The sequence below is a fragment of the Chiloscyllium plagiosum genome, chromosome 7 (genome assembly GCF_004010195.1).
Source record: "Chiloscyllium plagiosum isolate BGI_BamShark_2017 chromosome 7, ASM401019v2, whole genome shotgun sequence".
Taxonomy (NCBI): Eukaryota; Metazoa; Chordata; class Chondrichthyes; order Orectolobiformes; family Hemiscylliidae; genus Chiloscyllium; species Chiloscyllium plagiosum.
This window is the reverse complement of record NC_057716.1, coordinates 45242350-45256453: the sequence shown is the minus strand read 5'-3', so window position 1 is coordinate 45256453 and position 14104 is coordinate 45242350. Positions and strand designations below refer to the sequence as shown.

The 14104-nt window shown below is 37.8% G+C and overlaps 1 protein-coding gene across 2 annotated transcripts in view; it reads right to left on the bottom strand.

The window, feature by feature from the left end:
* Positions 1–14104, bottom strand: part of LOC122551537 (endoplasmic reticulum junction formation protein lunapark-like) — a 93649-nt gene that overhangs the window by 12490 nt on the left and 67055 nt on the right. For both annotated transcript variants that reach the window (XM_043693562.1, XM_043693563.1), the window contains 3 exons: positions 6862–7077; positions 5508–5613; positions 5257–5327 (listed from right to left, as the gene is read on the bottom strand). In XM_043693562.1, coding sequence (XP_043549497.1) covers positions 5257–5327; positions 5508–5613; positions 6862–7077 — 393 coding nt within the window. The remainder of the gene's footprint in view (positions 1–5256; positions 5328–5507; positions 5614–6861; positions 7078–14104) is intronic.

Genomic DNA, 14104 nt, shown 5'->3' with positions numbered 1-14104 from the left:
AGGTTTAGGGTGAGAGGGGAAAGATATAAAAGAGACCCAAGGGGCAAAATCTTCAAGCAGAGGGTGGTACGTGTATGGAATGAGCTGCCAGAGGATCTGGTGGAGGCTGGTATAATTGCAACATTTAAGAGGCATTTGGATAGGTATATGAATAGGAAGGGTTTGGAGGGATATGGGCTGGGTGCTGGCAGGTGGGACTAGATTGGGTTGGGATATCTGGTCAGCATGGACAGGTTGGACTGAAGGGTCTGTTTCCATGCTGTACATCTCTATGACTATTAACTGATTACCTTTCCAGAGAGATGTCTCTCCCGTAGAGCAATTCTTGCATTTACAGTTTCGTATTTATGCATTTTCAGTTCTTTCCTCTATACATTTGACTCAACCTCAAGTTACATGAAACAGATTTGTCCCTCAGTTAGGATAAAGAAATGTCGAGAACCCAGGGACAGAAACTTTCACATGGAGGTGAAATTTCAAAAGATTGAGCATTGTCAATAATTTCAGCATACATCAGGAAAGAATGCTTTCTCACCTGAACATTCATAATACAGTTTCCTACTGTATTGTACTGATACGCTGAAAATGCCAACACTGCATTTCCTACAGTAAAAAAAATTCCTTGTTCAGATAGCCCATTCTTCTCTTGAACCACACCCTTCAATCACATTTGTCATCATTTTTCTCTTGCACATACATGTGTATGCCTTAATTGTCAAATTTTCCCAAAACACTATTCACAGGACCCCTTAGGTGCAAACATCTGTCTTATACGTCGTCTCTAAAGTCTCATGGTATTGAAAACTCATTATTTCCAAAGACTTCAAAAATGGAGAGTTCCTCACAACCTCAGACATTCCTATTCTCTATATCTACAGACTTCAAATCAAAGCTAGGTATCAGCTAATACAAACATACAATTTATGAACAAGAGCAGGCCATTCAGTCCCATCCTGCTCCAGCATTTAATAGGAGCATGACTGTTCTGGATGTGGCCTCTTCTCCACATTTGCACCTACCTTCCATAACCATTGACTTTTATGATAGTCAAGAACTAATCTACCTCTTAAAATTATTCAGTGACCCCACCCCCAATATTCACCAGCAAAGAGTTCAAAGCTTAGAAAACATTCTTCATCCCCATTCTAAATCAGAGACTCTAATTTTAAACTGATTAATTTGTAATTTATCATCTGCATTGTTGGTGATCCGAACTATGGACTTTGAACATTCACTTTGGTTTATTAATTGTAAAGCACAGCAATGCAGGCATTGTATGCAGGATTTTTGAGTTAATTACCACAAACTAAAAGCAATATGCATTGCTCAAAGCTGGCAAGTTATTAATGTCTTGAAACTGTTACTGATTATTACAACCAGCAACCTGGAGAAGCCCACAGCACACCAAGAAATGGCCACTGTACATATATGGCAAGCTCCTGTTGAAACCACAGATGATAAACAAAGTTTATTCATGGGATATGGAAGTCACTGACAATGGCTGTAATTATTACCCATGACTAATTGTCATTGTGAAAGTGGTAGTGAGTGGTCGGATTAAAAATTACTGCTGTGTAGTGAAGGTATTTCCACTGCACTGTTGAATATCGAATGTCTTGTCCCAACAGCAATATTTTTCCAAGTTTAAGTGTGCAACTCGGAGAGCATCTTGCAGGTAATTGACATCCCACACTGTTCCTGTCCTTGTCCCTCTACGCACTGGGGGTCAAGAGTTCAGGATGAGCTGAAAAAGCTTTGGAAAGTTATTGTAGCACATTTTGTAGATGCTAAACACTGATTATGGTGCACTTATGATAGAGGGAGTGAAGGTTTGAAGGTGACGTATCTTGCTTTGATGTGAATCATATACTTGCTGAGTCTTGTTGTATGTTTATCCAAGAAAGGAAAGTACAAACTGTTAAGTATCTGAGAGTTGTGAATGGCATTGAATACCACACAATAATAAGCAAGCACCTCCATTTCTGACCCACTATCAGATGTATCACCTCCGATGAAGCAGCTTAAAATCATTGATATTAGAACACCGCCTTGTAGAGTTCTTGTAACCGTGCCTTGGGCTAGAAATGATTCGGAGATGCCGGTGTTGGACTGGGGTGTATAAAGTTAAAAATTCATGCGGTTTTTGAGCTCAGAGTTCTACATGAATGTATGTGGTTTTTGAGCAAAGTGCAATGTAACTCTGCAAGTACAAAAAAATTGCATCATTGCACTGCACACACACACAGATATTCCTACACACACACTCCCATACACACGGACACGCGCACACGCACCCCCTCACAGACTTAAGACACACTGCACTCACTACACACACACACACACACACACACACAGACAAAGACCCACATGCACACATATATTTTGTGCAGTGAATTTTTTTGGTACTTTCAGAGTTACATTGCACTTTGCTCAAAAACCACATACATTCATGTAGAACGCTGAGCTCAAAAACCGCATGAATTTATGTAAAACTCTGTTATCTCACTTTTTAGATTGGAATCAATCGAAACATCAGGTCATAGACAGAGAACACAGGGGGCTAACACCTTCAACATATTGTCTAGCTATCACCATTGTTAACAGCTAACCCGAGAATGCAACTTTAAAAAAAGGGTTTTGTGATTTATACATGAAAGATGTGAAACTATCACTGTATTCTAACAGATGAAAGGCTTAACAGACAATCAATTCTTCAATGTATAATTTCAGTTACATCACACTGCAAATTTTTGCTATAAATTCTGTGTTACGATCGAGCCCTCCACAATCACCTGTTGAAAGAGCGTCGCTCCGAAAGCTAGTGTGCTTCCAATTAAACCTGTTGGACTATAACCTGGTGTTGTGTGATTTTTAACTTTGGGCTAGAAATGCCACTATAAAATGCTTCCCACATTTATTTTGCAATTCAGCAGTCAAATATGAAAACCGCACGCAAACAAAATGAGGCAGATCATGCAACAAATTATTTACAGAAAGGCGTGATGCCAAAATAGGCATTTCTGAAGTTTAAGCTTGTTTATAAAAATACAAGAGCATTCATTTATCAGTTTTAGGAACCACGAAACATCCATGAGCTTCTATGTGGCACCAGAGATGTCCCCTCAGTCATAATGGACTGTCAATTAATCTTACTGCAGCAATTTTCATTTATCATACTGGTGCCTGTTATCTTTCAAGCAACTGTTTGAATACATATGAGACCGGAGTGTATGGAGACATGACTTTTACATTAAAAGGTTAAAAACTGAATTATATTCCTCAACTTCAAAGAAAAAAATCCTCCTTAATTTTTCTGCTCTGGAAAATGTACCCTTGTTCATGTCTGAGCCTCGGTGGTAAAGATATTCGAATGATGGACCACTGAGGCCAAGTCTAATTCCTATATTGTCCAGTGCCGACAAACAAGCATTTCTAGCAAGATGTGTTGAACAATTAATATTGAATCCTATGTTCTCCCCAAGAGAGGCTCTGAGACTAATGAGGCGAAAGTGAGGACTGCAGATGTTGGAGATTAGAATAGAGGGAGTGGTGTTGGAAAACCACAGCAGGTCAGGCAGCATCCGAGGAGCAGGACAATTGACGTTTCAGGTAAAAGTCTTTCATCATTCCTGAAACATCGATTTGCCTGCTCCTCAAATGCTGCCTGACCTACTGTGCTTTTCCAGCATCACACCCTCGACTCTGAGACAAATAACAACAGTAAAACCTGGACAACATTCAGGGTTGGGCAGATAAATAGTAAGTAATATCTGTGCCGTACAAACATCAGGCAATCATCATTTCCAATGCAGAAAGGTTTACTTTCACTGGCATTACCACCTCTAAATACTTGACCATTAACATCCTTAGAATGGGGTGGTCACGACTGACCAGAAACTTAACTGGGCTAGCCACATAAATACTGCGGCTGCAAGAGCAGGCCAAAGGCTGAGAATTCCAATGCGAGCAAATCCTGAATCCTTACTGGTCTAGATGAATGAAGTTTCAACAACACAAAGTCAATCCTATTACAACAAAACAGTCTGCTTCATTGGTGATCCACCTTAAACGCTCAATCTATCGACCATCGGGAAGCATGGTTGCTATCTGTAAAAGATGTGCTGTAGAACCTATAAAGGCTTTTTCAACAGCATCTTCCAAACTTTGGGTCTCTAATGCCTTGAAGAATAATGGGAACAAGCAAACAGGAACATCGCCATTTGCAAGCTGCCCTTCAAGTCACACACCAGTATGTTACCAGCACAGGGTCTAATTCCTGAACTTCCTTCCAAACAGTACTCTGGAGGTACATACTCCACACAGGTTGCAGCTGTTTAAGTTGCAACTTCTCATTTTCCAGCATCTCAGGGATAATTAGGGATGGGCAATAAAAGTTGATCTTGCCAGTGAAATTCATTTCTCTCAAACAAATGAAAAAGGTAGCAGAACAATAATTATAAATACAGTGCAAAAACTGACCTATGGTGATCATATTTTTCATTAGTCACAAGGAAAATTTTTGGGGTTACTTCTCTGGAAAAGTTGTTTACAATGGATCAGAAGAAATACAGGGAAGAATGCCATCAGATGATGTGATGGAAGGAACAGGTGTCACATCAGAGACTGATACTGTGCAAGGAACGGAAAATACATCAGAGGGTGACCACAAATCCAAAACAACCTTAAAATGAATTAAAGAAGCGGTTAGAAAAAAGTTCTTTACACAGAGGGTGGTTAGAATGTGGAATTTTTTGCCAAGAACATTTGATGAAGTAGAGCTCATAAATTATTCCTAAAGGGAATTAGGTAATTGCTTAGGAAAGGGGAACATAAAAGACTATGGGAAGCAAGCCAGCAAATGAAATTAGAAAAGATGGCTCATGGAGAAAAACAACCAATGACACAGACTTTGGTGGACAAAACGGCCTGCTGTGACAGTCCATAACATTCAGTGATTACCAGAGCAGACGGGAGTGGGAAGGAGAATCAAACAGCATACTACACTAAAAGCATTTTTTTGGGGGGAGGGAGGAAAGATGAAATTCTGTACAAGTTGCAGGAGGCTGGAAAAAAATTACCCTCCAAAAGGGCATTAATATGCACAGCTGACATACAGAAAACATATTATGAACTGCAAAAGCAGTTTACTTACATGAGTTTTCAGCTAAACCAAAAGTACTCACTTTACAAGATCAACTCTGTATCCTTTAGTTTGCATAGTACTCATAACTTTTAGTTCAATGTAGTACTTCTTACCAACATATTCAAATTCTTCTTTCAAGGCCATACCATTGTGGGAAAAGCACTGCTGACAAATAAGTGCATATCTGTGAAGATTAATAAAGTATGAGCATTAAAAGGCGACATTTAATAAATTAATGCTTTCAAAGGTTCAGTGACCCTCAAACCAATTCATTCATATCTTTCTAAACTAAGTTAAGTTGTATCCACATGTTTTATTTATTAATAAATCATGCTTTCACAAAACTCTCTTTTAAAAAGATCACCTGTTCTGCGGGCCATCACCAACTAAATATTCAATAATTCGATCAACAGTTCCTCTATCCCGAGGGAGGATTGGTCTTGCCAGGGGCGGGCCAGGAGGATGAAGACCTATTAATGAAAAAAATCAAAAGTTTAATGATGAGTGGAATTAACTGCTGATTATTTAAAGACAATTTGTCAAGTTAAAAATGACATAGCAAAGTATTCCAAACATCATAACACTGGGCACTACTGAAGATATTTAACTAAAACATGAAATATAGTTGATTTGACACAAATCAACAAAGATCCTTTAAAATATATCCATATGTTTGTGTAGTTCTGGTTTTATGTTTATTGTTCAATTTAAATTCAATTTTCTTAAATTTCTGACTTTTACCAATTAATGGAAATATCCAGTAATTATGCATGTTACAAAAAGGAGAGGTTGACCAAATATTTAAGCTAATCTACAAAATAAATCTTGTATATTTCTACAAACTTTGAAGGATTTGTTGTGTTAAAATGCAGAAAATGTGCATCATGCCAACAACAGTCATCTGATATATGCATCACATTTTTCAGGTTAACCTACATGTTAGGAGTCTGCAGTGTCTTAGAAAGCATAAATACAAACAAACAAAGTTACTGCTGTTTTGTACTGTTGCCAGAAAGAAGCACTGAATTAATAACTTAAGACCATGCAATCCTCCTGAAAGAGGCATTACTTTTTCTGCTGCTACTCAAGCCAACAATAATTAATATAATTAAACGTCAAGAGTAATTACTGCAAGATGACTGGTCATTTTTACAAATCTTGGCAAACTCTCAGATACCTGCTGATTATTAATTTACTACCAGATGGAAGCCCTGTGGTTCAACATTTTTGTGTTTAATTGATTTTTGGTCTGTTGAATGATGTGGAAAACATAAGAAGAAAGTACAAATGCAGTTCATGAACTTGATCAGTGAAATTGGTAAGCTTACAATATACTCTCACAGAATTCAAATTTTTACATGAGTTTAGAAAGCTAAAAAAAATTACTACTTTCTGACATGCTTTGTTCTTTAAATCAACCTGTTTGGACATGTTTTCACATACCTTTGTGGCAGGTGGGACTTGAACCAGGAGTTTCAGATCGAGAGTTAGGGACACTGAGCCACAAGGAGTAGTTTAATATTTTAATAAGCTTAATTAGATACTTTAAATTTACAAGATGCCAGCTCTGAATACTTAGTGGTTAATTAAATATTGAAGTTTCTTTTATCAACTAGCTGGCTGAAAGTGTAGAAAACAAAATGTCTTTATCAATTATCTATTTCAATGGTAACCTGGGATAGTGCTAAAAATCATTTAAAATCAAGTGTTCTGTTTACCCATTCCAGGCATTGAGGCAGCTGGAGGTATTGTCCGCCTACCAAGGACAGGCGTGTGTAAACCTGACTGTAATGTCTTTTCTGGCGGACCACCAGGAGCTGTTGTGCTATGTTGTATAGGCGTGGGAGCCGGCAGAGGTCGCGGACTTCCCTGTGAGAGGTTCTGTGGAGTGGATGGAACCTGAGCTTTCAGAGTTGATGATCTCTGACGAAGCTCTGGAAAGAAAAATAATCAGAGTTATTCTTAACAGCAACAAAAATTGCACAATCTGAGCACCTGTCACACAAGTAATATCTAATTGAATAAAGCAATTCACAAAATTTCAGGTGATGAGTTTTTAAACTCACCAGCATTCAATTTTACTCAACATAAATGCTGCAATTTTCAAAATTGCCATTTCAATACTCCTTTCAGATGGATTTTACCATTAGACCCAGTAAATGTACGCTTTGAATTTAATTATTCTTAAATCACTATCATACATCAATAATCAACATTTCAACATAAAAGAATCTTGGAATAAATGAATTTGAAAGCAGAATTGTATTTTGCTATCTTACTAAATCAATTTCAAGGAGTTCATGGTTCACAACAATAGATAGTAAAATAAATGTCAATATTGTGTGACAAATATTTTAAAATTCCTTATTGCATAGGAAAAGTTAACTTTGGGAAACTTGGTTGGCGAGGACAAGTTGGACCAAGAGATCTGTTTCCATATTGTGTGACTCTATGACCTGTTATTTATACATGCCATTGCCAAACAAAAGGTATAAACTAAAATATAGCTGATTTACTTTCTAAAGGCTGAGATCTGTTCAGGAATAAAAGTTGAAACTGCAAAGGAAAATTACATACCTTGATTATGGACTTTTGTTTATTTTTAAAATAGCTTAATTTATACAAGGCAATAGTAGTCAAACCTGGACTAAAAGCACACTTTTCATTTACCCTACAAATATCGAACAATTTAATTGATGTGTGAACTGGATGAAGTTTTTCCAGAAAATCGTGAAAGTAGTTTTACAATAGAATGATCAATGCAAATTACAGAGAGGTGGAATAATGACCTGACACTGACTAAACCTGCCTAATTCATGACAATTCCAAACAGAATTTAGGTAAGGGGAGGGAGGAACTGGTTCCTCTTCTTTATATATTACCCTTCTCAACTAGTTGCAACAAGGTTAATCTTGTGAGGACAAATTCTTTAATGGATACATTTCAACCAAACCAAATCAACTTAGATTTTAAAATGAGTCAAATAAGCTTTCTTGAACTAACAAAAAGAGCATATTTATTTGACAAAATATGAAGACAACACAGACACAGAGATTAGAAATATAAGTCTAAAAACAAAAAGTTTTGTTTTAAAAGTTATATGGATCAATCTCCAAATTGATTGTGAAGTGCAGATAAAATGATGTTGCCATTATTAGGTTACATTAATACTATTGATGAATTTTGGTTGGGTAGGCTTTTGATATTCCTATTTATTGATTCCTTTAACAGATTTGCTACATTGAGAGAAAGCCTATTTCTGTTGTTCTCTGTGGTGCAAGGGTGCTAACTCTGTTCGCAAACATTGGCTTCTGTAGCATACTAGACATACAATAATCCACAACAGCCTAATAACATACAGACTGGTGTTGAAACTCTCTTCTATATATTCCTGGAAGGGGAAATCGACAAGAAATGGTTCTCTGCCAAGATGGGAGTATAGTCAGGTAAAAACGAGGTAAAAACAATGACTGCAGATGCTGGAAACCAGATTCTGGATTAGTGGTGATGGAAGAGCACAGCAGTTCAGGCAGCATCCAAGAATGATTCCTGGTGAAGGGCTTTTGCCCAAAACATCGATTTCACTGCTCCTTGGATGCTGCCTGAACTGCTGTGCTCTTCCAGCACCACTAATCCAGAATGGGAGTATAGTCAGCCTCCTCATCATCTCAAGATGCTCTCTCTCTATTTGAAGCTTCTATAACAATTTTAGGTGGTATAATTCAACAGTGCCATACAACTTCTGCCAGCTAGCAGTTGAATTTACAGTAGTAGTTCTTTTTTAAAAACACATTCTGAAACTAAGGGCTAAAAACACATATAGGGTTTCATGGTTCCAACCTATCATCATAACAGTGGAGAGCTAAAGATATCAGTGTGGGAAATGGAGAGTTCAGCATCTAGATGGCAGATAGCAGTTTTGAAGGATGAAGGACGTTTGTACAAGAGGCAGGAAATATAACAGGCTTGAGTAGGAATAATTGGGATACGGATTCCATTGTAAGGAGAATAGACAGATATTTCAGCAGCTGCAGAACTGACACCATAATGGTATGTTGTTTTCTTGGTGTTAAGAGTCAAGAGTGTCATTGAGCACCTGCAGGATCTTCCAAAGAGGAAGAACAACCGGAGATCATGTCCCATGTCAATACCAAAGAGGAATGAGGTCCTGCAAGCAGTACTCAGGAAGCTAAGAAATAAATTAAAAAATAAAACCTCAAAAGGTCAGAATTTTAGGATTATTTCCAGTGACATGTGGTCGCAAGGTCAGGAATAAGAGTCAACCAGCTGAATGTGACACACAAGGGATTGTGTAAGAGGGAGAGATTTAGATTCTTGAAGCATTGGGAATAATTCAGTGGGATCAATACAATCTCCAAAAGGTTGCACCCCAGCAGGCCCAGAACTATTCTTTTCAGAGAGGTGTGCACTTTACCCACAGGGGGATATTAAATGAGTATGACAGGGACAGAGACCAAAGCAGGACTACAAAAAGGAAACAAAAATGTAAATGAAGCACAAAGAACTGAAAACAAAAGTGGAAGGCAGTGGGATCAAGTGATAGCAGCAAATAAGGTTACAGCACAAAATAAAAGTACAAAAATGTCAACAAGGATTTAACCTCCAGTCTGAATTTTCTGTTATAAATCACATGGTTGTAGGATTGAGCGCTCTTTGGACAATGCCTTCAAAATAGAAGGAAGACCATCATATAACCTGTTATGAAAGCTGCCTGACAGCAAGCTTGGATGGTTTGATTGTTAGAGAAGATGAAGTAAAGTATTTACACTTGAGAGACAATGGGCAGCAGCTCACATATAAACTGTGGATAGGCAGAATCTCCAATGTCCTGGAAAAATATTAAGAACATCAGATTGTAAATGAAACAGTTCATTTACTTGAGAGATGAGAGTGTGTTGGGGTCTAGAGAATAGCTAATCAGTATTTCTAGCTGGATACAAGGTCCATGTTATTCATACTACTAAGGATATTGGTTCTGAGAGGGTATCATTTTCTAAGATGATCAGATTGACTGGTCATAACCTTGAGAGGGAAGGTAGTTGTATACAGCAAGGTGCTGTGGTTCAAATCTCAAGATTTCAGCTGGGAACTTGCGTTCAGACTAGAATGACCATTTTATGAGAAGTTGAAATGAGTTTGGTAGATGTGCCTCAACAGTGAAGCTGGTGGGAAAATTTGCAACAAGAAAAGACACGTATTAAACATTTCCAACCTGGAAAAGGAAAAAACCAGAAGTAAACTCTCAGGAGCTAAGAATTATTTTGGACTGGTTCTGAAAAAATTAATATCTGCATAAAGGGCAGTGTAATAAGTACTTAAGAGTAGATTATCTCAGTTAAAGTTCTTTTCTGTACTTTAAAGTATAAGGTGCCTACAAGAATATAGTTAAAAATCACACAACACCAGGTTATAGTCCAACAGGTTTAATTGGAAGCACACTAGCTTTCGGAGCGACGCTCCTTCATCAGGTGATTGTCTATACACAAGACACAAGAATACACAAGGATACAAGAATATAGTTTGTCAATGATGTTTTTAGTTTGTTTTAATAAATGCCTTAAAGCATGCAGCTTTGATGTACCATCGATTTAGACATTAACAGGAAGAGCGAATTTATTTTTCTTTAAAGTCATCAGTCTCTATAGGCACAGTACTAAGTCATGACTGATGAAATAGAGAGTAAGTATAGGGGACCCTCTGTTTCGACTATTTTACACCACCTGGTTGCTTACTCAGATATACCAACAATAGCACGAAAGTAGTATTTAGGGAGAATAAAGTACAAAGCAAGAATAGGAATCAACCCTAGAAAGTTGAGTCATAAAAATTATGAAATTGTTTGCTAAGTGGGTGAATTTGTTTTGTTTGAATAAGTAATTGAAAAAATGCTTCCTGAAATAAAATCAAATCTAGTCAACTTATTTACCTCTAGTTTGATGGAGAACCCATGTAAAATTATTCAAGTTGTAATTTAATATCTTAGATGCTACATCTTATAAAATCGAGCATATTGCATTTAATCATGTATATCAAGCTTCCAGTGTGATACTTAGTACCCCACTGGTTAGCTACTTCTCACTTTACTGGAAGGTCGGCACATTTAACATTCAGAAGAATATTATTTGTCTTAATATTATAATTTATTTTGAAGCCCAAAAATTAAGATTTATGTCAATTCACATGATTCAGTATTAGGTATAATTTTACAACCAGCACTTCTAAATCCTCTTTTCTAAACTGAATTCTGAGTGATTTTATTGAGTTGTAGGGTCTTCTTCTTTTAAGCCATTGCTTCCCAACCTATTTCTCTGTGACCCCATTTCAAGCCTTGAAAATTGTTGTGACCACTTAACTGAGAGCAGGCAGTGTTGAGACAGCGAGACTTATAGAGCAGGAGCACAGCCGCTATAACTTGATCAGAGCTCTCCTGCAGCTGACCCCCATTTTGGAGAGCTATTTTATGCTTCTTTTACATACTGATATAAAAACTGGAGACAATTAGGGCATCTAATTACGTCCTTTGCATCATTCATAAGTACATTCTTCAAGATATATTTAAGATATTCTAGATATCCTTGACCAACTTTATTAAGTTGTTGACTAACAGACTTCAAATGCTTCAAAAATGGTAGCTGGTCTGAAACCTTAGCAAAAGTCCCTTTAAACTGTGCAGCCACTCCAAGGGTCTGTACTTTGCAATCACAGCACTGATTTCTGCTTCCAAGAGTTGTTGCCACACACAGACCTTGGAAGCATGCACAGGAAACAACAAAATTCATGTTGGTGGTAAAGAACAAATTTGAGATGCAAAAATCAGTCTTAACGATTGGTTTGAATAGGAGTACATAGGTCAGCCCTCAAAGCAAAGCCAACAAGACAAGAAGACGACATAGGGGCTGCAATCAAACTGGAACAAAGTACTGAAATTGTTGGGCTCAATGTGGAAACCTGAAGACTATAAAATGCCTAAATGGAAATGACATGCTATTCCTCCACCTTGCATCAAGTGTCACTGAAACACTGCAGCAAGCCTAGGACTAAAATGTTAGCGTGAGAGCAAATGGTTTTGAAACGGCAAACAAATGATAGACATGGATTTCTTACAGAGAGTGTTGAGGTGTTTCATAAAGTGGTCATCCAGTCTGCGTTCGGTCTCACCATTGTAAAGGAGAGTGCATCATGAGCTACAATTTCAAAAAACAAGTCAAATGCTGCTTCATCTGGAAGGTATGTTTAGGGCCTTGGCCGTTGGAGAAGGGAGATGGGAAATGGGCAAAGTATTACACCTTCTTGATTGCATGGGAAAGTGCTACAGGGGTTCAGGAAGTGCTCAGTGAAGGAGGAGTGGACTAGGGCGATACAGAAGGATATATCCCTGCAGGGCTAACCTACTGGAGGTGACAAAGGTGGCAGAGGATGATACTTTAAATGCAGAGACTGGTGATGTGGAAGAGGATGACATTGGGAACCCTATCACGGTTCTGGGAGGGAGAGGAGGGGGTGAGAGAAGGGTTCTGAGATATTAAAGGGTTAACTTGCTCTGCTGACCTGTAAGAAATCGGATGCGCAGGGGGTAGGGTGGTATGCCTCAGTCTTACAGGAGAACGTAAGGAATTAACATGGTCATCCCTTGCCATTCAGAGCCATTTGCATCATCATCCCCTATTCAGGATCAACAAGAACATTGTAGTTTAAATTCTGACCGCGCCCTACAGTTAAAAAAAAATACAATTTACACCAGGTTATGGCATTAAAGAATGACTTAATCACATTATCTCTGGAAATTATGTGATCACTACATTGTGTCTTGACTGGCATATGACTCTGGGGGAATGGCTGGGGGTTGTCTTTTGGGTGTTACTGACTAATGTGAAACTCTTGTACTGTATAAAGGAAAGACTGTTTCTTTTGTTCAGAGTGATCTTTTGACTCTACTCTGCAAGCCCTGTGAAGCGTGTTACAGGTTCCTCCAAAAAACTTGTACTTGCTCAATAAAATTTGTTGTTCACAGAACTTGGCGTATTGCAGTTGCATCAAGTGTCAACCAATGATGGGTAGGACACATGGAGAGTGACATCATTGGAACAAGGAGGGTCTTGGTTACATCTGTTCCATCATTTTTCAGGTCTCTATTGTTCTAAATGAGAGTTATATCTGACTCTAAATATTTACACTTTCTCTCATTACAGATGCTGTCAGACATGCTGAAGTCCTTCAGCATTTTCTGTTTTTATTTCAGATTTCTAGCGTTTGCAGAATTTTGCTTTCATTCTGACTATAACTCATATGTACATTCAACTTTACCATTTGGGTTGCAGCAACAGCAAATGACACGGCTTCTCACTATGAACTGTTTTCAAAGTATGTAGCTGTTGACAGATATTTCAGAACACTCAGAAAAAGAAAATTCCAGTGAGAAAGAAAAAGACTCAAAAAGAAAGCTGCATTTTTCTTGAATAAAATCATAATAAGTAGAAATTGGCCATCCAACCCAATTGTCACACCATAAATCATGGTTGGTTTGATAAGCCTCAGCTTCACTCTTTTGCTTTCTCCACATAACGCTTACTGATTAAATTCTAAAGACGTTAAAAGATAACATTAACTAGAAGAAAAGCATTTGCTCTGCAAAGATTAGTGACAAGTTAGAAGACTGGACAGAATATAAAGAAAAACAAAGAATGTTTAAAGAGGAAGAAATTACTATGCAAAATAAATCAAGCCATAAAGATCACAACAGACAGTTAGAATTTGTACATTCATTTAAAAAGGAAAACACTAACTAAATTGAGCATTGATCCTACAGACACTAAGGTAAAAACAATGACTGCAGATGCTGGAGACCAGATTCTGGATTAGTGGTGCTGAAAGAGCTCAGCAGTTCAGGCAGCATCCAAGGAGCAGCGAAATCGACGTTTCGGGCAAAAGCCCTTCCTGATG